Here is a 25,720-nt window from a genome sequence, read left to right as displayed (position 1 = left end):
ATATGCAATTGAATAATTAATTTTACATCGGAAGGTAAAAGATAATTTTAATAGCCTTGCAAATGGTAAAGATAATCTAAGATTAACCATATTATGTTTTAATTTAATTTGTTATTAAATAAATGTAATTATATACTTTGAAATCAGAATGATTTTTGTTAGACAAAAAACTGATGTACTTCAAAGAGAAAATAAAATATTTTAAATGTGGAAATAGGGTTTAAGATATTTTTAAAAATTATATTTAATTGTAAAAGTCCCCTTTTAAATAATTGCTAAATTTTTCTAGACTTACATAGTAAGAGATGTAAGTACTTTTTTAAAGTTAGTTCACTTTTGTTTTAAAAACTAAGTCTTACATAATTTGGTATGTTGAATTTTAATTTTTTAGACCTTAAATTAGCTATATATGGTGTTTTCTATACTCAAAAGTCACCTTCAAAGATGTAAAAAAACCCAGAAACAAAAAACCAAACTCCTGCTAAATCCCTCCCCAGTCCCTCACATGGAATTGACCCATGCTGCTGAGCAGGTAAAAGGAAGCATGCTGGCAGAAGAGCTCTGTTGCAACCCTATCATCCTTAGCTATCTGCCTCCTCACCGCGAGAGAGATAAAAATGATAAAATGTATCATTTTCTGGAAGGAGCTTTAAGAGTCACCACACGATTCTCCAGTACCTGGCACAGAACAATACTTACTAATGATATTGGCTCAAAGACGTCAGTGGTCGAAACAACACAAGTTCTAAATCCATCTTGCCATAAGTCACTTGGCTCTCCTCTCCTTTGGCAGCACTCTGTATGTATACATAGTGTCTATATTATGGGTTCATTGTATCTTTCCCTGTACAATACTAGATTGTAAATCTCGGGCGGCAAGTACTCCTAATGATCTCTGTGTTCTCAACATCACTTAATACGATACCTTAGTAGAAAATAATCAACAAATATTTACTGACAGAATAAATTTAAGCATTTAAAATTCCAGTAGGAATATCAAGGACGTAGTTGGAGAGGTACAACTGAAGTCAGGGTAGGAGAGTATCCTCAGAGCACTGATGGCTAAAACCACGAGAAGGGATGAGATCTTCAAGGAGGAATGGTAGAGGCAGAAGAATAAAGAGCTAAGGGCTGAATCTTGGAGTGTTTATTCATTCAACAAATATTTTTTATGTGTCAGACATTAATGACGGTAATAAAGAGAGTAACGAATAAGACAGTATGATCCCACCTTCACAAAACTTAAGAGTTGGGGAAGCAGGCCACATGTACCTATAATAAGCAGGGCACTATTATGCGAGAGGAAATAAATACAAGATGACACAGTGGTACGGAGCAAGGGAGATGTGGCAGTTGGGGGCGGTACCCGTGTACATCCCAGTTCTCCTTCTGGCACATGGTGGGGCTGTACTTCTTTACCCTCTCAAGTTCAGGATGGTTATGGGGCTTGCTTTCGTTAAAGAAATGTGAGTGGAAATCTATCGTGTTTTGGAAGGAGGTTTAAGAGGCACTGCCTGATTCACCATGCTCCCTTTCTCCTGCCTTGGCTATCACGGAACCACAAGTGAGATGGAGCCTCTGCTATCATGGATATGAACCATGAGCAAGAAATAAACTGTTGGGCTAAGCTACTGAAATTTGGGGGTTGTTCATTATTGTAGCACAACCTGGCTTATTCTGACTGATACGAGGATTATGGAGTCAACGCTGTGCTCCTAGATTTAGGAAATGACATTTAGGTTGACACCCGAAGGACGAACAACCAGTGGAAAACAGGGGAGAAAGTGTTCTAAGCAGAGCATGCTGAATATGGGAAGAAGGTACAGTGGAGAGAAAATTCAGGAGCCCTGCGGGAACTGACATTTGGCGACACATAAAGTGAAGGGGTGTCAGTGTTGGTGTGACGTGTGCGTGGAGTGGTGGGTGAGAGACGGAGCGGGAGAGAAATGGGAGAGACAATGGAAAAGTTTAAAGCAGTTCTCTGTGGCTCTCTGCTGTTGTTTGAAGACTGAACCAATACAGCAGCCAATGTGGTATCTTACAAACTCAGGTGATTTCAAGAAGTCACTGAAAATAATGCTTTGTTCTTTAAAGTATTTTTCAGAGTTTTCCCAAAGGCTCTGGTGCAAGAACATGATTCTGTCAAGCTGTAACATTGTGGATCAGAGCCATGGGGGCCCAGGGCAACACAGGTCCATATTTCCCCCAAATCAGCCCTTCTCCTCTCTCAAAAACAATGCAGAGTTTACATGGCGACAGGGACCTTACTGAGAACATTGCTTGGGTCTAAATATTGCTATGTAGCCTCACCAACTTATCTCAGATGCTGTGATTCATGAAGCATTACAAATCACTTCACAGTTGACTGCATGGGCTATAACACGTTCGGAAAAAAGTACCTACAGCAGTCATTCAATGTAAAGGAGTTTTTTTTACAGACAGCTCTTAATGTACTAATTAGTATCATGGGGAGAGGAGCACAGGTAACTCTTAACAACATACTAACCATGACAAAGGCAGTGCAATTCCAGTCGTAACTTGACCAGTTTCAGTTGACCAGTCAACTGAAACTCCTTTGGGTAGCAACTCGCTCTAATTTAAATACACACGCCCCTTGCACGTCTCACACACTGCTTTCCTTGTCTAGCCAATAGTGCGGTATAGGGTCATGCAGACTTCCCTGGGATTCCTGTTTTTTGCTTAATCTCAGCTGCCTCCATTTGTGCTTCCTGGCCCAGGCCCCAGCACAGTGTTCACTAAGAAGATACTCAGATTTGACTGGCAAGTATATGGGATTAGCTGCCAGACTAAAATATACGTGAGGCACTTACATATTGCGCCGGGAGGTTCTACCACAACTTTTGGTGGATAAATCCGAAAAGAAGTACTAGAAGAAAAGATGCAAAAGGTAAAACTGCACATCTGTCCCGGCTAGAGTACTACACACAGCAGGGTGCCCGACTTCCCAGCAGTAACCGCACACAGCACACAGCCCGCACCCGCTCCAGGTCAGATGATGCCTACGTAACAGTTACCCGGGCGGGCTGAACTGCGGCTAATGGTTGTATCTTACAGACTCTTTAACAAAATTAATTTAAATTCTGATCCTTTTATTTATTAAGATGAAAGTAGGATGCTCAAGCCTTTTCTTGCTGGAGAGGTTATCACTAGGGGATCATCTAAGTTATCGTGCAAACCAAGACACTTGAAAGGGGAGAGCTGTTAGTAATCGCACTGGAACGACAGGTAAAAACCAGGATTGCTCAAAGCAAGTTGGGGTGTATGATCATCCTAGTTTTATGGGGGAGTTTCCTGTAGAGCAGGTAAATGATCAGTGTGTGGATATAACTAGGTATACATGTTTACATTTACAGTCTTAAAGTCGGGTGAGAATTCTGAAAGAGAAAGCTAAAGAAAAGAATGGGAAGAATTGAAGAAAAAGTGTGAAAAGGAGTGGCATCAGTAAACACGGAAACAATGAGGGCTGTTCGAGAAGATGAACAACGTCTCTAGAAAACAGAATCCCACAGTCTCCCAGCTGTGGACATAACGAGACCGTCACAACACTCTCCAGTACCACCTCTCTCGTGTGCAAAGGTAGGTAGTGGCCACAGGAGACAATCCAGAGAGTGGGGAGCCTGAGTTTGAGCAGGCTGGACGCACTCTAGGCACTGAGGAAAAGGGGGCGTGGGGCTCCTGATACACAGGGGTGGGGGGCAGGTCTGAATGCAGTCCTCAAGGACACGGCAAGCTCTCACAGCACTCAGCTCACTCCTGGACACGCTGGGAGCCACCTGTGCGCAAGGGGAGGGGCAGCAGCCGCAGACTCCAAAGCTACATGAATACAAATGGGAACACGCCAGCATCAGCTCCATGTTAATCCTAGCCTTTCAGAATCACAAACCACAGCAAAGCGTGTTCCAAGTAGGTTCTGTGCTCCATTTTCTGTAACCCCTTTAGTGCTGTAAGGTGAGCAAAGCCAAATTCTCTGCTTCTTCGGGGGCTGAAAGAGTTCATCTCAATTCTGAAGTGTTGGTGTGAAGTACCTAGTTAGTGCGAATCCGATGCTTCAGAAAGTCCCTAACGCAGTAAATCTGTCAACAACTACTTGAGAGCACACTCTAATCATATTTGGTAGCACATAAAAACGTAAATGAGCAAATTCAAATCAGTGCTATCAGTAATAATCTCTAGTTTCTAAAAATAACTTGGGAGCAGACCAAGCACACATTAGCTGTCTTCTAACGAAACTGCCTCAGGAAGTGGACCTAAACTTTTGGCAAAGCACTGAAGATTCCTGGAATGACCTTAAAATCCTTTATTTGTTCTCCCTGCTTTTCAGGAAAAATTCTTACATTTTCACATAACAAGAGCCACAGAGTGAGGTATCCTTAATAATATGAGAAGTCACAAGGTTTGAAAGTTCTACTGAAGATCTGCACCATCTTCCTTTCTGTGTCAGACACAAACGCCAAAGGACAAAGGGGCGCTAAACAAAGCACCCGGCCCTGCCCCCAGCCGCGCAGGGACCTGCAGTCACTTCCAGGGTGTTCTGTCCTCTCGGTTAATACCTGCACCAACTTCGACAAATGAGCGACACGATATATTAGGATGTTAACCAAAAACATCCAAATTCTGTTGCTTAGTAACTGCTGTCAAAAGATCCAGTTTCCAGCTCTCCTCTTTGTACGGACTGAACCATGAAAAGGGGAGGATTAGGCGCCACGAGTCTGTTCGGAGCAGACTAGAGTCTGCAGTGGGATTTACAGCAGGAGGAGAATCAGAGAAGATTATTTCTTTCCTGCAAGGCTGGTGGGAAGGAAAATTCCCTCCATTAGTTTTCATTCCTTTAAAAGCAAGACTATATTATATTATTAATGGGCATAGTTTTATAAATCACTAATATTTTTACCTAATTTTATTCAAAATACTTAGTCACATCAGATTGTTTTATTTCTTCTCAGTACTAATTGTGTACTCAAAAAACATCAAGATTAGGTAATTAGTTAAAATGAAATTCTATTGCTTTTCTCTTTTGTTCATTTAATGCCACTAATAGAGCTAGTACAACACATTTTTAAAAAAGTACAGATGCAAAAATAAATAATGGAATTAAAATATTAAGATAAAATGACGTTGGGAAGACGAACATAAATAGGGGAAAGAAGACCTGTGAATACTTCAAGCATCTGAATGGAGCATATCCCGCGCCCCCCACCCCGCCCCCGCCTCGTGAGGGTACCACCGCACACAGCTGCGGCAGCGCTGAGAAGTTGCTCTATGGAGAAAGAACTTATTAATCAAATCAAGGGTCGTGGAAGGTGAATTTCAAATTAATTGAGAATAAACTACTTTCATACGTTTTAATACCATCCATATGTGAACACAAATCAATTGCTTAATTACAGTGACAATGGATATTCATTTTCACTGGATGTAATGAATATCAGTGAAAGATATTCATTAAAGCAAGTCTAAATGACCCTCCCTACTGACAAAAATGCTTATCTTTTACTTTAAGTAATAAAGTGGTATATAAAGATATTCTATGAATTAACTCTTCAGACCACCCCTATTTAACAAAAATTAATGTTGTAATATTTCTGAGTTTCACAAACTACTGCCATTGCAAAATATTTTGAAAACTCCTTAAAATGTGAGCATTTAGTCATGAAAATTCAGCTGAAGAAATAGTTAAAGGCCAATCTTTCACCTATGAAATTAGCGAAAAAATATTCTCGTAGCATCAAGTGTGCCTGAGGGTCGCAAGAAACCAGCACTCTCTGAGGACGGGCCGCTAGTGTAAATTAGTCCCCCTTTCTGAAAAGAAGCGGGCTCCCATAAGTCATTTCTGTTCTGACGTATGAGTTCTGATGGCAATAGTATAAAAGTCTTTAAATTATTCACACTTTTACCTCAGCAGTACCCATTCTGAGAATTTATCCCAGGAAACAACCAACAGTGCATGTGCAATAACGACGACGAGTGAAAACAACCACTACGCTTTACTGTGCACGCGTTAAATCCCAAGGCGCCGCGTGACACTTTACATAAACTACCACTTCACTTAATTCTCACAGCTCTACGAGGCAGCTGTTATTACTACTGTGTTAACTTTCTAGATGAGAAAACAGAGGCTTACGGTCAAGAGCTGGTAAATGTGGCGGAGCTGGGATTCAAACTCGGATCTATTTGAAACCTAAGCCCAAGTTCCCAGCCAGTAAAATATGCTATGCTAAGAAAAATCTAATAAGAAGATGGGGGCTGTCGTTTCCATAGTTTGGTAGTTCTACAGCACAATTATTTATAATTGTGAAAAAAACCTGGAAACAACCTAAATGTTCAATAAAAGGAATGTTTCGATGGATAATACATGGCTATTAGCATACTATTGAGGTAAATTTTAATGACACTGAAAAAAGTTTGTAACATATTCAATGAAAAAAGCAGGTTTAAAACAACATGGCTCAGGCGATCCCCGACACATAGTGTGTGTGTGTGTGTGTGTGTGTGTGTGTGTGTGTGTGTCTGCGTAGAGAAGAAGGCTGAAGGGCAAACATGGACTCGTTCTTATTTTCTCTTACGTCCTTTTCTCCATTTTCTAATTATTTTTGCAATTAGAAAAAACTCATTTGGGGTGGAGTGGGGGGGAAGCACTTACAAAGAAAGAACTGTCCTCTCCAGAATAATAAAAAAATTATAAATTATTTGTGCTCTGAAAAAAACCATGAAAACATCTTTTTGCCATCACTACGCTACAAACGAAGAGAAGACGACAGTGGGGGGAGGTAGACCAGCACTACTAACGAACGGCATTTGTATCTCATTTTCAAAAGCAACCTGGAAGACTTAGCACCTCCAGGCTGGTTTGAGCCCTCCAGCCTTTGTCAGCCTATCACTAGGCAACAATGTAAAAATTATCTGCAGGGAAAGATTCTGCAATATTTCTAATATAGTTCTAAGACATCTATGCTTCATTCTTTCTCTGTTCTGTACTTTAGTTTCAGAGAATAATATTATTTTCCCCAAGGAAAACCAAAAAGTTGAATATGTATTTATTCTCCTGCTGAAGCAGAAATAATTTTTGTAACTTGAAAAATGCATGGATGATCCAGACAGTGAATCATGAATTGAGACAATTTTGAATAAGCTTGTATAGACACTTATTTTCATATTCCTTAGCCTTCTACTCATTTAAAACTCTGCCTTGAAAGGCTTCAACAATTTAAAGATTAAATCGTAAGTTATTATGCCATTAATTTAACCATTTAAGCCTCTAAAATCAGCATATTACCTTCCCCCCTCAAGTCAATTTGCAAGAGATTAAAATAATAAAAATGATAATATCTCACACTTACAAAGCAGCTTTGATGTGCAGGAGTCTAAAGTACTTTTTAAAAACTTTTATAGAAAAACTAGGACCATCCACCCACATCCCGGAGTACATCTGAGGCAGACGCGGGCAGCTGGTGAGAAGCAATGGAGGGACCTACCCTCTGCACAGAGGATGACTACTTTTGACAGGTGTAAGGAATAGCCGGAGTCAGAGACGTGCCAATAGAATTAGCTGTTCAATTACAAGATAAATTCAATGACCACAGATTCCAGGGGCATTGAATTTACAATTCTAAAATTATGTAAATTTTCACCGGAGGAAGAGGCTTAATGGTTTGCTCTAGAGGAGGGGAAAACAACAACGAAAAACAGAAAACTAACCCCTACCTACATCAGGGAAATTACTGGTTCTCTGTATTCTGTCCAGAATCACGAGCAGATACTGCTGGTTTCACCTCAGACACAGAACAAACTATGGTATTTCAGTTCTTTTGTGTCTAGAAACATTTCCCTCTCTTTCATACTCAGTTCCAAAGATCTCTGTATGGGATATTTCCCTCCCCCTTTCCGTGTGCGGAACTGGACCCCTGCCCAAGCTCCGCCTCCTCCATCCATTTCAAGCCCCCTACAGAAACAATTTTCTGCCAACTGCACAAACAAGAGACTAACTTTTCAAACATATTTTTTTGGAGTCAGCTTCCTCTTAAATGTGCTTTCCTTCTTCAGTCTCTTCCCTAAAGACAAACTGAAGGGACCCCACCCCGGAGGGCCCCTGGGCACGGTGAGAGAGCGCCTGGGCTGTCTTCACTAAGTGGCACTCCAATTCTGAAGATTACCTTCCCTGAGTCTGATTTTCCCACATCTCTTTAACATAGAGTCAGTTCTTGTCTATAAGAGATCAAGCATGAACAAAATGATTTAAGTAAAGAACTACTTCAACTAGACACAAAATAAAATTTCTTCACCGTTTGGGAATATATAAAATCAGAACATCAATGGAAACACTGGCTACCAAGTGAGAATGGAACAGCCATTAAGAATTTTCATCATTGCTTTTCGTTGCTTTTAAAGAGCAGCCACGTGCTATCCCAGATGCCTTCCGTGGCACTTGCTTGAACGCCTGAGGTGGACCAGATGGTGTTCGAGTCCTGCCAGCTCTAGGAGTCTATTCCACATTGTTCTAACTCACTGACGGCTCCGAGCAGCCATGTTGAAAAGGTGACAAATGGCACGTGGAGAAAGGAAGAAGGATGAGGGACTGCATGAAGTTGTCAAGCAGACTGATTATTATCTCTATACCACGTTCTTTTTGTAGGGGTTTTTGGAAATATCTTTGCAATGATATACTTCTGTATGCAGTCAACTTAACTGACCTCGAACAGTTTGACTTTGTACATTGATGAAGGAACTTGAAAACAAATCCTAAAAAAATTTGTCCCACTCTACTCAAGCACTCTCAACTAGGATCTGTGTTTCAAACAACACGAACTTAAGAAATAAAAATTAATGGTAATACGTATAAAACAAAACATAACTTGGGAGATAAAAGTACTCCAATAAAAATGCATTACAAAGCTAAACATGTCTAAAATAGCTGTTTCTTCCTAAATTCTGCTGATAAGGTAGCCCCATTTGGGAAGAACACAGTTGCCATGCGCACACACAGACAGATGTATTTGTACATGTGCACACACATCTGAGAGATGTGAAATTGACATGAAATTAAAATGAAAGTACGAATCTTGATACCTTCTTCATGGCCTGACACTTGGCTGTCTCAGAAAAGCCAATCATCTTATCAGGAGAACAGATCTTGATGAAGGGGAAATTGGATTCCTCTGCAATCTTTGCAGCTAGCGCCGTCTTCCCACTGTGAGGAGGGCCTGCACGGAGAGATGAGCAAGTCAGGGGAAAAAAGCCAAGCTAAGCAAAGGGGAATGGAACAAGTTTAAACTTTTGTCCACAAGGTACTGAGGTCTCAACTAGTTGCTCATTAACATTTCCTGACACAATTTCACGGCAGACGTGTTTTCTCTTATTTATTAGCAACTAAACTTAGTGAACTGATTAGCATTTCTCAAAAGTATGATGAAATACATTCCTTCTTTCTCTCTCACATAGCCTTAATCTTTCAAACTTCTGGCTAAATATATAAAATACAAAGTTTTTGCTTCTTTAAAAAAAAAAGTACATTCAAATGCATATCAGTATCTATATTTAGTTCTACCGAATTGTTTGTCTAACAAAATAAATATAATCTTAGGAGATGACCGTGGGGGTAGGGGGAAAAAACTGCCTCATTAGAAGCAGATGTGACTTAAAAAGCTAGAATTCTAAAGACTCGGACCTCCTCATAAAGGTAACCGAAACCTACACGCTCACCTGTATTTACACATCTCCCCCTTCCCTCCTGTGCACTGGAAGACGTGTCCCTCTTCCACCCATCAACCAACCGATTCTTCCTTCCCTTCTTTTCAGGAACCTGACATAACTGATAGTACCCCCTCTCCTGTATGTTCCATCTCTTCCTCTTCACTCCCCTCAACACTACTCTTTCCTCTGCCTTCAAAAGGGAACTTCCCTGAATGCCTACTCCAGCTGCCTTCATCCTTCACTCTCGGTCCATTCTCAAACAAGCCCTGTGGCGTCCATTCCCTCACAGCAGGGGTGTCAAACTCATTTTCACCGGGGGCCACATCAGCCTCACAGTTGCCTTCAAAGGGCCGAAATAATTTTAGGACTGTATGAATGTAACTACTCCTTAACCGTTAAGGAGTTGAAATTATATTCGGCCCTTTGAGGGCAACCGGGAGGCAGATGTGGCCCCCGGTGAAAATGAGTTTGACACCCCTGCCTTACAGGAACAGGCTCCCATCAGGGTCACCAATGGCCTCCATGTCCCCAAATCCAACAGCCACTTTATCTGTTGGCCTCTTAAGAATATTTGATACAACTGATAACTCTCCTCTTTCCTTAAATATTTTTCTTTGCTTCTGTGATAGCACATTCTCTCCCCACCTCACTTCTTTTGTGAACTCGTCCTTCGCTGCTTAGTCCTTAAGCGTTGAGACACCTCAGAGATCAGTTCCAGGCCCCCTTTTCTTCTTAACCTATCTCCTTCTGCAAGTGATTTCATCCACTCGCATGGATTCAACAATCCATGTACGGACAGCTCATGAATGTATACCGCAGCCAGACCTCTCCATGGGCACCAGACCTACGTATCCAATGGGCCACTCGACATTGCCAATTCAATTGTCCTATAGGAACCTCAAACTCAACATGTTCCAAACGGAGCTCATGATCTTTCTTCCCAAATCTGCCTCTCCACTAGTGCTCCCACTCTGAGTAAACAGGCTACGTACACTCGAAACCTGAGGATCGTGTTTGATGCCTCTCCTGCACTCCATCTAGTTACTTCATATTTCTAAGCTTCAGCTTCCCTATCTACAAAATAAGGGTAACAGTAGCTTCTATCCTCAGAACAGCCGCTTCTATCCTCAGAACTCAAATGAGATAATATGTGTGAAGTGCTGGTAGAGTGACTGGCAAATAGAGTTCAGAGAATGATAGCTTAATTATGATTAACAATGAATAATAATAATAATAATATAAAGTATCTTTTATTCTACCTCCTAAATATTTCTCAAATTGGTTTACTTACCTCCATCTGAACAACCACTGTTGCTCCAAACCACAACCAGCTCCCGTGAAGACCAAGGCAGCTGACTCTAACCAGTGGCTTCTCCTGATCTTCTTTTGCCCAATACATTCTCTATCACAAAGCAGTTGTGATGTTTTGAAAATACAAATCTGATCGTGTCACTTCATTGCCTAAAACCCAACAAAGGGCTCTCCAGAGCCCCTCCGACAGAGTTTAAATCTTTAACATGGTCTACAAGGCTTTGCATGAACTGGCTCCTCCATCTACTTCTTCAGTCTCATGAACGGCCAGTCTCCGGTTCCGCTTCAGTCTCCTTCCTGCCCAGGGCTTGTTCACATGCTGGTCTCTCTCCACAGAACACCTGCCCTGATCACTCCGCCTGGCCAGCTTCCCCTCGTCCTTCAGGTCTTGCTTCACGTGTGTTCCTCAGTGAACCCACCCCCAGACCTCTGGGAAGGGTCAGATGCCCTTGTCCTGCGGACTCACCGAACTTTTCTGTCGTCCTAATCATAACTGTAAATAAACAACTGGCGAACAGAATGTCCTTCCTTTTTGTCTGCTTGGTAAAATCCTAACTGATCCTTCAAAGTCTAAATTAAACACCACCTCTAAATACCACCTAAATTAAACACTAAATTAAATTACCTTGATTACAGATGGGCAAAATGACTTGCATTCACACACATCTTTACACATATATACTGCAGTTAGGAATGTGTTTACCTGTCTTTGTTCACAACCGCACTGAACTCTGTGAAGGCCTTTGTACCCTAAAGCTGCTGCTCCGAGACTCAGAGTGCACACTTGTCTCCCAGCAGCAGCTTTAGGATACAAATCAACTCGTTAAGTACTCAGTGAATTGAGTACCAGGAGTACCGCACAGTCTATTAAGTAACATAGACATTTACATGCACTCTCACAAGAAAACTAGTTGCCATCATTCACCAGTAACGTTCTATCCCCAACTGGACTTTAACTTGTGCACAATACTGGTACATATATGCTGGCTTACTATTTTCAGATGATGAACAGTTTTAGAAATATAAATAATTCGTTTTTCTGGCATGTGCTAAATAGCTCTGGAAAAGCACTGCTTTTGTTTGTTTGTTTTACTTTTAATGCCATCTCATCATTTCTTCTCACCTTCCAAAAGGACGCTAACCAATGGTGTGCGGTCACTGTTTTTGGTCTGCTGGACCAGCAGCTCCCCATCTTCCAGAACACGAGTAACTGGGTCGCCCCATTTGATGATACCATTCATAATGTAACTTGCATAATCCTCTTGGTTTGTGCCAAATGCCTATGGAGGAAAAGGATAATTTAAAGCATTTTGATTATTAGTATTAAAAATTAAAATATTTAAAGGTATAAAAGATGAATAATAATTCCTACACACTAAAAGTGTTGAGCAATATCCCATATTAATGTAAGAAGCCTAAAAAGCAAAACCAAACCAAACCCGCTGTTTTATAATTTTGCATTTAATTTTTTACCCAATTGGGAGGGGGGAAGCTGCTTTGTGTGATTTAATAGAATAAAACAATAGATTCTAGGCTCAGATTCTACCAGAGCCCAAACTGTCGTAATCCATGAGAAAGGGTACATTCTAAGGTGCTTATTTCTGTAAGGAGTACATGGGTTGTTGCCTTCTGTTAATAAAAAAAGAAAAAATGATTATGGACTTAGAAATTAGAAACAGTTGGCCAGGCAGACAAAGACACTATCCCAACTGCCGCTGTAGGCATCATGGATTAAAATGGGAATGTAAAATGGCCATAAGGAGAGCCTGTCACATCAGCTTGGTGGTAGGGGATAGAAGTTAAATGGCACCAAGGGAAGTATATATGTGTAAGTGTAAGATTTCAAGTGAGATAGAAATGAGCAGTTGTCATGAAAGACTGAAGGGTTAGGAAAAGAAAATAAAAGCAATTACTATATGTAATAATTATTTTTTACTTTACTGAGAGAGAAGGGGGGGAGGGAGAAAGAGAGGGAGAGAAACACTGATGTGAGAGAGACATCAATTGGTTGCCTCGTATGTGCCCAGACCCAGGACTGAAACAGCAACCTAGGCACGTGCCTTGACCGGGAATCAAGCTGATGACCTTTCACATCGAGGGATGATGCCTAACCGAACCCGTCAGGGCTACACGAAAAATTTTAATTGTGCTCACTACATGTTGGAGTTTAAATCACATCCCTCTTCATTTTCAACTCCTAATCTCAAATTGGAACTTCCACCAAATCAGCTGCCAAAAGTAGTCAGTAACTTTAGTAATTATTTACTTAATTGAATTGAATTTTCATAAGGTTAACAGGAAAAGAAATGAGTAGGAAAATACCATTCAGTGTAACATAGAGGCTACATGTCTTGAGAATTTCAAATTTTAAAGTTATTACATCCTTCAAACAGTTAATTTTTCTCCCTGGCCAGGTGGGTCAGTTACTTGGAGTGTCGTTTCCTGCACCAAAAGGTTGCGGTTCGGTTCCCGGTCAGGAGAGATACCTAGGTACCGGGTTGATCCCTAGTCAGGGCGCATATGGGAAGCAACCGATCTACGTGCTTCCATCACACTGATGTTTCTCTCTCTTCCTCCCTCCCTTTCTCTTAAATCAATAAACAGATTTTTTAAAAGTTAATATTTCACTGCCCGACGTATGGAATAATTTTAACGCTTCTTTAGAACTTGTACCTCATAGAAAATCATTCTTTGTAATACTGTCTCTAAACAGTATACGATGATCTCATTACTCTATTGCTTTGCCACCAAATCATTTCTCAGACCTCTCTTTGGTCCCTGCGTACACACTAGTCCTTTGATTGCCCAGTACAAAGGAAAGTCCTCATTCCCTGGTCTGGATCTGTTGCATTCAGTGGCACTGTAAAAAGTTATAAAGGAAGAGCCTAATAAATACCGCTGTAGGAAATACGTAGACAGGCTGACTTGCGTCTTTAATGACTCCACGTCCGCACGCTCTGTCTCTCAGCAGCAGCCTTCAGATTCCTGAACCAGGAAACAGTGACCCTCCCAGCTGCACAGTGTGTATGAGTTTTCCTTACTTACCCTGTCACTTCATTTTTTGTTTTATCCCCCAGCCCCTTGGAATAAATAAAAGAAACTTACTATTTAATTAACTTTGTTATCTCAGTTTCCCCTTTCTTGTAGACAAATTATTTGTCATTATAAAAATCTTGGAACAGATCGGTTAGGCTGGGCTCTAATATTTTTGGTAAATATTACAAATGACAACAGCAAAAGATTGACCATTTCCACTGCTTAGTAACTTCTGAAAGTAATTTTATGTTAAAATTCACAATAGTAATCAAAAAAGTAGACAGAGCTAAAACAAATTGGTTTTTGTCTTTAAAGGGGATACTTGCAACAAATAATTATTGTGAAGAATATCTAAAAACTTATACAGATTAAATAAAAATAAAGAATAAACAATACAACAGAAAAATAGGCAAATACATGAACAGCATTTCATCAAAGACACTCATATGCCCAATGAACATAGAAGAAATGCTCACCCTCATGAGTAATCCGTGAAATGCAAAATTGAGACCAGAACGAGATCCCATTTTACATCCAACCGAATGGCAGAGACTAAGTCTGACAACACCAAGTGTTGTGCAGGGTGCAGAGTAACGGGACCTCTCTTACATGACTGGGGGACGTGCTTGCTGACTCAACCACTGGGAAAAGTTCGAAATTCTTCAGTTTGAAGATGGACATTCATATATCCAGCGAACCAGCAATTTTATTGCTAAACATGTATCTCAGAGAGACTCGTTTAAGAATGCTTACGGCAGCATTGCTTGTAATAGGAAGAAATGGTAATGTCCCAAGTGCCCACTTACAGGAGAAACTGCGGTAGCCACACAACGGAATGCTACCCAGCAATGAAAATAAGTGACGTGTGGCTACCGAAAACCACATGTGTGATTCTTGCTACTACAATATGTAATAAAACAGCAAGCCCCCCAAATTGCATGCACTGTACTTTATTCTACACACCATGACTGTAGACCAATGACAACGGTGTGTCACGAACTGAAGACTAAGATTAATTCAATTCACTGCTTCTAAGGTCCATTTAGAGAAGAAAACCAAACACATACACCTTTTAAGAGGCCTATCTGTACTTTGTTTTTGTGCTAATATAGGACTCCAAACAATGGGTACTCAAGGAAGAGTAACCAAACATTAGTGGTTACTTTATAGAAAAATGGGTGAATGACCTTATATTGTATTCTAAAACTCCAACTCTTGACTGTTGAGTTTTGAGTGTGTTTAAAAAAAATGATTCCTTTTTAAAAAAAGGGCACTTAGAACAGTTAAGAGACTTTAGAAACTATAGCAATTAAAGGACCTAAAAGTATTAACCAAGAAAAAGGCATGCCTTGGAGGAGGTTGGAGAAAGGTAGAGAGAAAGAGAAGAATACGAGTTAATTTAAAATATGATATATAATTTTTATATGATATATAACCAACATAGAGAGGATGGAAAAATTAGGAAGAATTTTGGTTTTAGTAGCTTCAGGTTATATAAGAACCAGTGAGAAAACTGATTCTAGTTCAATATAAAGTAAGAACTAATAATCAGAAAGACTCAAAATGGGTGGTCTGCGTATGAGACGGCGAGCTCCCTGCCCTGAGAGATGCCACAGTAAGTACTGTTAATCACCAGCCATCCGAGTTATTGCTGAATGTTTCTTGTACTAGATCCTTCGAATACTGAGATTTTCTGAATTTAAAAAGTACATATGTTATAACCTTCCATAATACTGGGTAAAATGGCCGTTATTTTTCTCCTGAATTATTATTATTATGTTTTTGGCTTATGCATCACTCAGCATTCATACTCACCGGTTTGATATCATTCTCCAAAGAAGCAAGGAAGTCTCCCCGTGTCACCTGCAGGCTCTCTGCTTTTTCCATGTCTACTTCGACTTTAGTGCTGGCCTAGTTAGAAAAAAAAAACAAATGTAAGGACTTCTAAGATTTAAGAACATTTTTCGGCCTAAGAATGTTAACACCTGAAGATTTTTAAAAGCATATTTTCACATGTCTCTCAAATTCACAAACACATACATCTTTGCCTGAACAATTCCACTTCTAGGAATTCATCCCATAAACATATTCACAAATGTGTGCAAAGCTGTATTACCAGGACATCTACTACAGTGATTTGTAATAGCACAAGACTAGAAGCAAATCAAATGTGCACCAAGCGGGTACCAGTTAAGTCATTAGGACACATCTGTACCCAAGAACTCTGGAGAGCCATTTCTTTGTGAACGGGGCACGAGGAGGAGAAAACACATACAGAGTCTCTGAGAATAGCGGCTGTCATCCTCGTGTCAGAATAGCCTCTAGAGTCGTTGCAGATGCACAGACGCCCAGCCCCACCCCCTCCAGGATTCTGAGTTAAGAGGGTCCAGGCATTTATATTTTTATAAAGTGCCTGATGCTCAACCAGGTTTGTAAACATTTTTCTAGGAGACCAAGGCCCTACAACTTTCATTTGTACTCATACTTTGTGCTTGAGGGTCTGTGTGCCAGCTCCAGATATTCTGCTTCCTGCACCTGGAGCCGACACTTAGAACAGACATCTGGAGAAGCACCCAGGCCTTTATCAGCACTTGGAGCTGCCTGGGCCTGATGAGTGACTGAGATACCAACGCATGTTTGAATGCGACTGGGCTCCCTCCCAACAGCACCAGGCAAGCCGGTCTAATATTTAAAACGGTACTATGGTTATACAAAAAATTATCTTTAAAAAATATCTGATTATAAAACAAAAGTATGTTAAGCAACATCAACTTTCCATTGATTATTATAAAATATGAGTCATGTTCCTTTAGGAACAGACTGCTGAGACAAATAAAATGACAGACTTTTTTAAAAAGTCAGTTTTATGGGATAAAAAGAACTGTCAGGAAACTGAATCAGGATAAATTTATTTATCTCCCTTCCTGCCCCAAATCCCAGGAAATGACAGAAAGTCAGAGAGGAAGGTTAAAAAGCATAGAAGACAAATCCAGAATTTTTAACACTGAGCTAAGAGGAGTCTGAGAGGGAGAGGAGAGAAAAAATGATAGAGAAAAAACAATGAAAGATGGAAGGAAAAAAATTTCCACAGCTGAAGAAGCTGTGTCTTTTCAGTTTACAGGGCTCACTGAGCGCCGATGAGGGTAAAGGAAAAGACACCCACATCTGTCTAGACAGTGTTGTGAAGTATCAGAGCCCCGGAGGTGAAGAGCAAGTCCTAGAACCTTTTTGAGAGACAAAAACAGGTTACCTGTGAAAGGACCTGGCAACTCTAGAAACCAGAAGACAGAGTAACCACATTTTCAAAATACATGTGGCTCTCTACCCTAAAAGTGGTTTCCATGTACGTAGGAAGACACAGGCAAGCCTTTTTATAACAGTACTAAGCACTGTTCTAGCCACCAGAGCAGCAATTTTCAACTCTTTCATCTCATGGCATACGTAAACTAACTACTAAAATTCTGCAGCACACCAAAAAATATATATTTTGCCAATCTGACAGAAAAAAATAGGTACAATTTTGATTCATTCACATCAGATGGCTATTGTTGTGCTGGCTGTTGTCATTTGTTTAATTTGACAATCTAAGGGAAAAGAGGTCAGTACCCCTGACTAAATAGTTGGCTATTGAATGTCTTAAAAATTCTTGCTGATTAAGACTTTTTGACACATCTAAAAGAATTCTAGCCCTGGCTGGTGTGGCTCAGTGGACTGAATGCCAGCCTGCGAACCAAGAGGTTGCTGGTTCAATTCCCAGTCAGGGCACATGCCTGGGTTGCAGGTTGGGTCCCCAGTTGGGGGTGAACGGGAGGCAACTGATCCATGTATCTCCTGCACATTGATGTTTATCTCCCTCTCTTTCTCTCTTTGTTCCCCTCTCTCTGAAAGTAAATAAATAAAATCTTAAGAAAAAAAAGAATTCTACAAGGTGTACACTTTAAGGTAAAAATGAAGAAGCCAGCTCTGACATTAAAATCCCAATGAAGCTATCAGACTCATTTTAAATGTCCTCTCCCTATACAGGCCTAAGTTTTTGCTGTGACGTTTTGTACTTTTGATTTCCTCTTACAGTGAAACTGAAATGACATAAACATATAGCAAAATGAATGGAACATCTTGTCTATCCTTTAACGTTTGCCGGAAAATATGAGAGATTTCAGGACTGAAACTGGTGCGCAACTTGTCTTTTTACTGCTAAGAAAGGTCTCACCCAATGAATTAAAGTGAATTAAGATGGATGGGGTAGAATTATTTTAGAACAAGTTGTTTTTAGGTACTCCAAGAATTTTAGAAGTTACCTAATTATAAACAATCAATAGTATTATGACTGTAAATTATGCCTGACCATTAAGTTTTCTAAGGCTTTCGCCTAGCGATTTTTTTTTACTATTTTATCAAATTAGTAAAACCTTATTTTTTTTAAATTCTGCAATTCTGAATTTTTGTTCACTTAGAAAACCTTTTCTCATTTGTCTGAATTAGTGCGATTTTCCCCTGCATTTAATTTATAACAGCTAATCAATACAGAAGAGGCAACATCTTTCAGCTTATACCTGCAGAAACTAATAAACTTGTATTTCAACACCAGCAAATATCAAGTGGTCACCCTTAAATTTCATAACCTTTTAAATCTGACCTTTGAAAGTTCTTATCATTCCTGTTAAATTAAGGGTAGAATGACCTCAATCAATCAAAATTCTACAGAAAATAAATACTTTTATGAAAGTTCTGCAAACATAAATCAGAGCTTTGATCCAGTTGTAAAGTGTTTGTGTGTGCGTGTGTGTGTGTCCTCAATTTGTTTCCTTACAACGGACTAGAGCAGAAGAAATTCAGCTTATGAATCTTCTCTCCCTGGAGCAGAAATTCCTTTCAAGATAAAAACCACCAAATGTCACGTGAATTTTAGTTGATCACATACACGGGTTCAACAATGGAGGCCGTGACCATCAGGTGTTTATGATCGGATGTGCCACCTGTTTGAGAACACGGGACAGAACAGCTTAACAGGGAAGACCTGTTTAGGTCAGTCCACCTGACTTTGTTTAAACCTAAATCTCTTGAAAAGGAAGCAAAAAACACTAGTAATGGCTTTTTATAATACAAAGAAAGAACATCATAACAAATAGTTGAATGTTGTGTATAAGTTCTGCACCAACTTCAAATCACAAGTTCTGAATTACTTATTCATCCGTCACGCCTAGTAAAGCCACGAGCACCTCCAGCAGCGGGCACACTAAAACTGCATGCCTTTTGCTCAGCCGAGGAGGAGTCTTACTAGGGAAACAGTGTTTAGAGAACTTTTGACAATACAGATTTTGTAAAATGCAGAAAAAGAAAGAAATGTTAGTACTATTTCTTTTTGGGGTGGAGTTAGTGTCTTACATATCCTTCCCTTCGTTGAAGTGTCTATGGGCCCCTTGTATTACATATTCCAGATACTGTAAAAAAAACAAAACAAAACATTAAAAGCCCTTTGGTACAAAAAGGTGATGATCACAAGCCAATATGCATCACCTGATGTTTAAATTAAAGATAATTCAACTACATGGAAAAAGTGAGGGGAATAATGCCCACTATTTGCCCTACTTCTTACTTGCAAATCTGAACAATAATATATTCTGTATACTGGTAACTAACATATTAGTTTTACTCTTAGAAAAATGATAACTGCAAATAGTCATCCAAACCCAGAAACTCAGATATTGAAAAGGATGTATGGTATCCTCTTGAATCCTCCAATAATAACAAAAATGTAAAGAACAACTTACAGGGGTGTCCAAACTTTTAGCGTCTCTGGGCCAACTGGAAGAATAAGAGTTGTCTTAGGTCACACATTAAATACATTGTGACGCATAATCACAAAAAAAACCTTATAATGTTTTAAGAAAATTTATGATTTTGTGTTGGGCTGAATTCATAGGCATCCTTAGCCGCATGTGGCCTCCGGGCCACAGGTTGGACACCCCTGATTAAGGCACTTCCACATACAGTATTTGATTTCATTTCCACGGAAGTCCCGAAATAGGTAGTTACTGCCCTTTGATGGAGCAGAAACAAAAAGGAAAGAAGTGTAATGCTAAACCACGCCTAGGACTATGGAATATGTGATCTTTCCACCTTATCTCACTGCTTCGTGTGTACAACTAATACATGCTTAGAGAGAGCATGTTTCTTAGTGGGACGATGGCTTAGAGACGTTTTGGGAGAAGATTATTGTGGTTAAAATGGCAAATAACTAAATAAGAGAAAAACCTGGAGGCTAATGCATATGAAAAATCTGGTAACTAACGATCTAGTTATTGAGGACTTCATCAAGAAGCACTGACTTGGTCTGAGGTGAAGGATCAGTAAGGTGGGGAACAATTTCACATCAAGTCACCATGACTTCTTACCAAGACATTTCTTACGGCAAGGAGAGAAAAGGAAAGAAAAAAGAAAAAGAAAGAAAGGATCAATTTGCTTTATAAAGGAAGGACCCAATATAGTATTCCCCTCCTATCCAGACCTTTGGCATTTAAAAAAAAAAAATGCAGTAGTACTAGCATCCTCCTCCTCCTGGGTCTTCACTATTTTAAAAGAGGTTTTTCTTATCTGTCTAGAGTGGCTGTCTCCAGTGTGGCATTCCTGAGCTAGACCAAAGTCACTGCTATTATGTAGGGAAATTATGACTTACAGATAGAGTGTGATTCAGAATACACATGTAAGTTTAATAACTTTAAAAATATTTACTAAATACCTACCATGTTTTCAGTATTTAAACCTACTTGTGATACTGTGGGAACTTCAGAGATGAATAAGATATGAATAAGTTGACAAACTTTTTCTGTAAAGAGCCAGACAGTACATGTTTCAGGCTTTGTGGGCCATGCTGTCTCAGTCGCAAATACTCAACTCTGCCGCTATAGTATGGAGGCGGGCACAGACTCTATGTAAATGAATGGGTGTGGATGTGTTCAAAAAAACTTTATTTATAAAAACTGGTGGCTGGCCAGATATGGCCCACAGGCCAGTTTGCCAACCCCATTTGGTTTAGAATCCTTGCTAGAATGTACCCAAATAATGAGAATATACCCAACCTAACTGCTCAGGCTTTCATTATTTCCTGCAAGAACTGCTATAAAAGTTCCCCTCTCTTGTCTGTGTCGCCAACTCCACTCCCCTAAACACTCCACTCGACACAGCTGCCAGAGTGATCTTCTGTTTTAAGACTATGTCACTTCTATTCTTAAAACTCTTCAATGGCTTAGCACTACTCACAGAAAAAAGTCCATACTTCTCAGCACAGTATAAAAGGCTCTTTGTGCTCCATCCCCTGCTTCAGTCTCTGACTTTAGTCTCCTCACAATCTCTCTCTCTACGTCCCCTACCCACCTTTTATGCTGAAGCAATGCTGAATTACCCTAACATATCATGCTACCTCGTGTCCCTGTTCCCTCGCATATATCGTTCCTTCTACGTAAAATGCCTCACCCCACCAAGAGACACATCCACACAGGAATTCTTCCGTGAAGGTTCTTCTCTCCCCATCAACTGACCCATCTGGCACCTTTCACCTCCTTACCTTCCATGGACTTTCTGTGCGGAGGACAGACTGTGAGCTGCTCAAGGGGGGGAGGTTTACTTTTTTGCAGTGGTAGCATTAACCCCTAGCACAGCGTCTGGCATATAGTAGGTGCCGAATAGGTCTGTTTTGAACCAAAGGTACCACAAATGATACACTACTATTTCAGGAAGATAATACATCATTCTTGGAAGAGACAATAAGAGAAGGTTTGAAGAGAGTGGTGGCATATGCACCAGGTACTGAAAAGATAAGTAAACAGAGGGGGTAAGGACTCTTAGTGAAGAAAAAAAAAGTGGGGAAGCAGAAAAATAGACTAATGTCTGATGATCAGTGAGTATTTTGGTCTGACTGAGATGTATGGAGAATAATCGGGAACACGTCTGGAAAGGCCAGCTTAGAACCTTAGCTCTAGAGGACCTTAAAGCCAAAGGCTAAGAAGTCTGTACTTTGTTCTGGAGACACAGGTGACTCACTGAAAGTTTTTGAAGAGCAGAATGATATGAAGTAAGACGATTCGTCGAAGAGAAGGTAGACAGTGACAATGAGAACTGAAAGATACTGCCAAGAGAGAACTGACAAAATTTGGCAAATAACTTGATGTTGGACACAGTAGAGTGACAGGAATCAAAAATAACCCTGAAGTTTTAAGCCTGGGAAATTGAGATATCACCAAAAGAGGAGCAAAAAGAAAAGTAGTTAAAAAAAAAACAACAAAACACGTCGCCCTGGCTGGTGTGGCTCAGTGGATTGTGCACTGGCCCGTGTACGGAAAAGTCACCGGTTTGATTCCCAGTCAGGGCATGTGCCTGGGTTACAGGCCAGGTCCCCAGTAGGGAATGTGCGAAAAGCAACCAAAGAGAAACATTGATGTTTCTCTCCCTCTCTTTCTCCCTCCCTTTCTCTCTCTCTAAAAATAAATAAATAAATAAATCTTTTTTTTAAAAGACAGCAAATTTGTTTTTGGAACATTAAATGAAACCTGACAAAACATCCAGGTAGAGTTATTTAGTATAAATTGAAAGTGGGTGACATACTTCCAAGAAATAAGACATAAACCTGGGAGCCGTCTACCTACAGGTGATAACTAAAAACTGAGGAGGAGAAGGGATGCTAAGGGATCAAACGTACTTGTTCAAACTCTGTCGAGATAAAAGTGCGCTCATACTTCTACCAGCGTAGCAACGTATTATTGTACTACCTGGCAAACACGCCCATTTCCCTGACTCTGAATTCCCTGAGGGGAGAGGCCATGCCTTATGATCTTCATGTCTCCAGCTTAATACCTCAAAAACAGCAACTATGCAGTCCATGTACTGAGTGAAGCAGCCCCTGCAATTCTAGAAAGCAGGAAAAAATCCAGCTTCCTACAATATGTTACAATTCAACACAGCACAAAGATTTAAAAAATTCTTCAAAATCTTCATCTTCACATGTATCAGATGGAAGCAAACCTCAGGTAGACGGGTCAGTGGTCGCCACGCGGCAGATGCTACCGTGACTTCCTGTTGCTCTGAAGATTTAGCAGTTGGAGTCAATTCCTATTCCTTTTACCATGAATCTTTTCTATCAAAAGTCAGCATCGCCCTAGCCCTCGCTGTGCTTGAAAGGGAAGAGGGAGCACACGGCACAGTATGTGCGGGGCTGCGGGCTCCTACTCTGTTGGTTGACAGGACCAACCTTTATGTGTCTGTTCATGGCGGTGGACTGTGCCGCTCGCACCAGGCCCTCCAGCTCAGCACCGCTGAAGTTCTTGGTCTCTACGGCCAGTTCTTTAATGTCTACGTCAGCAGAGAGTAACTGATGCCCTCTCATCCTTGCCGTGTGGATGTGAAGGATCTGCAGTCGACCTTTCTCGTCTGGTAAGCCTGATAAAATTGAAAATGAAGTAGAGACTGTTTTATTCCTAATGTTTTCTTAGAGCTCTTCCAGCATGTAAACATCTGCTTCTCATGATACACAACTCTTCTAACAAACGTTAAGCTATTGAGCTATGTGACTCTGCTCCTGTTAATGAACTCTAAATACCCCCCTACCCCCACCCCAGGCCATCAGCGACAGGTCTTCTTACCTATTTCCATTTTCACTTCCAGCCTCCCAGGTCGGAGGAGGGCCTCGTCTATCAGATCTGGCCTGTTGGTCATTCCTGAGCAGAGGTGTTAAAACAACATACAAATGATCGCAGTTCAAAAATAAGATAAAATGTCCCTTACGTAGATGTAAGAATAGTAATTTCTCTTAGAAGCTAAGACGACACTTTATAAAAGTCAAATAGAAAACCAAATTATTCTCAAACAAAAATATCATTTGTTCTTGATCTACTCTAGTGAAAATACCTGGAGACTTTGCTTTAACATTTCACTACTGTACAAGCCAATGGAATATAAACACAATGAAAACTTCAAATACTGAAAAAGGAACAGTGAAGTTCGGAGAGGGTAAGTAACCTGTCAAAGTGGGAGAGAAGCCATGTGAACCTGATCTGTCTGACCCCAAAGTCCCTTCCCTTTTTGTAGGCCAATGGTTTTCAACCTTCATAAGCAGCAGACTCCCGCTCCCCCCCCCCCCACCCGCCCCGAATGTCATCTTAAGAAGAACCTCAGCACATTAAACAGTTAAAAGACGAAGTTATAGAGGATGCATGATCTGAGGCTCACTTCCAAGCCCTCACAGACCCTGGAGCCCCTCTGAGGACCCCCGGAGGCCTACAGGACCCAGTTTGAAAACCACTGCATCACACTGTGCTCTCTGGGCGAGCTATATGCCTAAACCCATGAGTCACTAAAACCTATCTTTCATTTTTCCTATTAAGGCTACACATTAAAATAGTCAAATTCTTCTATATCACTTGATCTTAATTTGGAAACATTGGCAAGGTAGGGTAATTACAACCTACACAGATCTTAATTCCGAACCTACATATCCAATGTTTTTGAAATCATAGTACTTTTTTTTTAGGGCAAACATACCAATGACTAAGATGTTGTTCAGCTGCTCCACGCCATCGATTTTGGACAGCAGCTGGTTGACGACAGTGTCATGGACCCCCGTGCTACCAGCCATGCTCCCTCTCTGCTTGCAGATGGCATCGATTTCATCAAAGATGATGATGTGCAAACCACTGTTAGCACCAAGCTAGCAAGGGAAGAAATTATATTAAAAGTCATATCATTCAAATACTTTGAATATATTTTTAAACAAACTTGTCAAAAAAACAAAGCAAAGCTTCCCATAGATGGACTTCGTTCCACATTGACTAACAAATACAGCAAGTCTAGTCACGGTTGCTCCCTCTCAAAGGTATTGGACCCACATTCTCGGAATCCTGCAAACAGCAAATGCATCCCAGAACCTCTTATTTCAATAGCCACAAAACAAAGAAAACATCTTATACATGATGAAAGTGAACAGTCCAACACACAACTAACTGTTCCTTTACACTCATTTCTTATCTCACTATTTGAAAGAATTCTTATACTTATCAGATGCTACTCTTAAGTCAGTGAATGGCAACTCCCTTCCATTGCCCTGACTTTGGTGAGGGGACTGTTCCAGAAACAGTGGGTTTAACGTTCATTTGTTTGTCAGATTATGTAGTTAAATGGTAGCTTCACCCAGAGGTCCACTAGGGATTGGGGAGATGGGGACTGGAATCGAGCATGATTCATATTCAGTTATATCACATGAAAACAGATGATTTTCTCCTAACAGTCAAGTGAGAACAGACAGTTTATAAAAAGAACACCTTCGGGGGGAGCTGTTTCTTCTGCATAGTGATTTCTGTTTTAGTTTATTAAATATAGTCATTGTCAAAATAAATTAGTTTATATATTTAAAAACTCTAACAGATGAAAATACTTTTAAATGCCAATGATTGATTAGGTTAAGTTAAATGGACCCTCTAACAATTTATATTTAAGTAATTAAGTCTCTTATTAGAAACCAAGAAAAAAATTTTAAACAAAAACATTTGGAATTAACATAACAAGTAAAAATAAACATAACCTAAATAAATATGACAACAATATGGATAATATAAAATGGGCCTAATGAGATTAAGGATTAGATATGGTTGGTTTTCATTAAATATCTGGCAAGGAT

The 25,720-nt window shown here is 40.2% G+C and overlaps 1 protein-coding gene across 3 annotated transcripts in view; it reads right to left on the bottom strand.

Annotated features, from left to right (window-relative positions):
- Positions 1-25,720, bottom strand: part of NSF (N-ethylmaleimide sensitive factor, vesicle fusing ATPase) — a 132,820-nt gene that overhangs the window by 30,824 nt on the left and 76,276 nt on the right. For all 3 annotated transcript variants that reach the window (XM_053910403.1, XM_053910401.1, XM_053910402.1), the window contains exons 10-15: positions 24,589-24,754; positions 23,691-23,765; positions 23,300-23,487; positions 15,871-15,966; positions 12,143-12,299; positions 9,085-9,218 (exon numbers count right to left, since the gene is read on the bottom strand). In XM_053910403.1, coding sequence (XP_053766378.1) covers positions 9,085-9,218; positions 12,143-12,299; positions 15,871-15,966; positions 23,300-23,487; positions 23,691-23,765; positions 24,589-24,754 — 816 coding nt within the window. The remainder of the gene's footprint in view (positions 1-9,084; positions 9,219-12,142; positions 12,300-15,870; positions 15,967-23,299; positions 23,488-23,690; positions 23,766-24,588; positions 24,755-25,720) is intronic.

Source organism: Desmodus rotundus, chromosome 9 (assembly GCF_022682495.2).
Source record: "Desmodus rotundus isolate HL8 chromosome 9, HLdesRot8A.1, whole genome shotgun sequence".
Classification (NCBI taxonomy): Eukaryota; Metazoa; Chordata; class Mammalia; order Chiroptera; family Phyllostomidae; genus Desmodus; species Desmodus rotundus.
The sequence above is the reverse complement of the archived record's forward strand: the minus strand, read 5'-3'. Positions and strand labels throughout refer to the sequence as shown.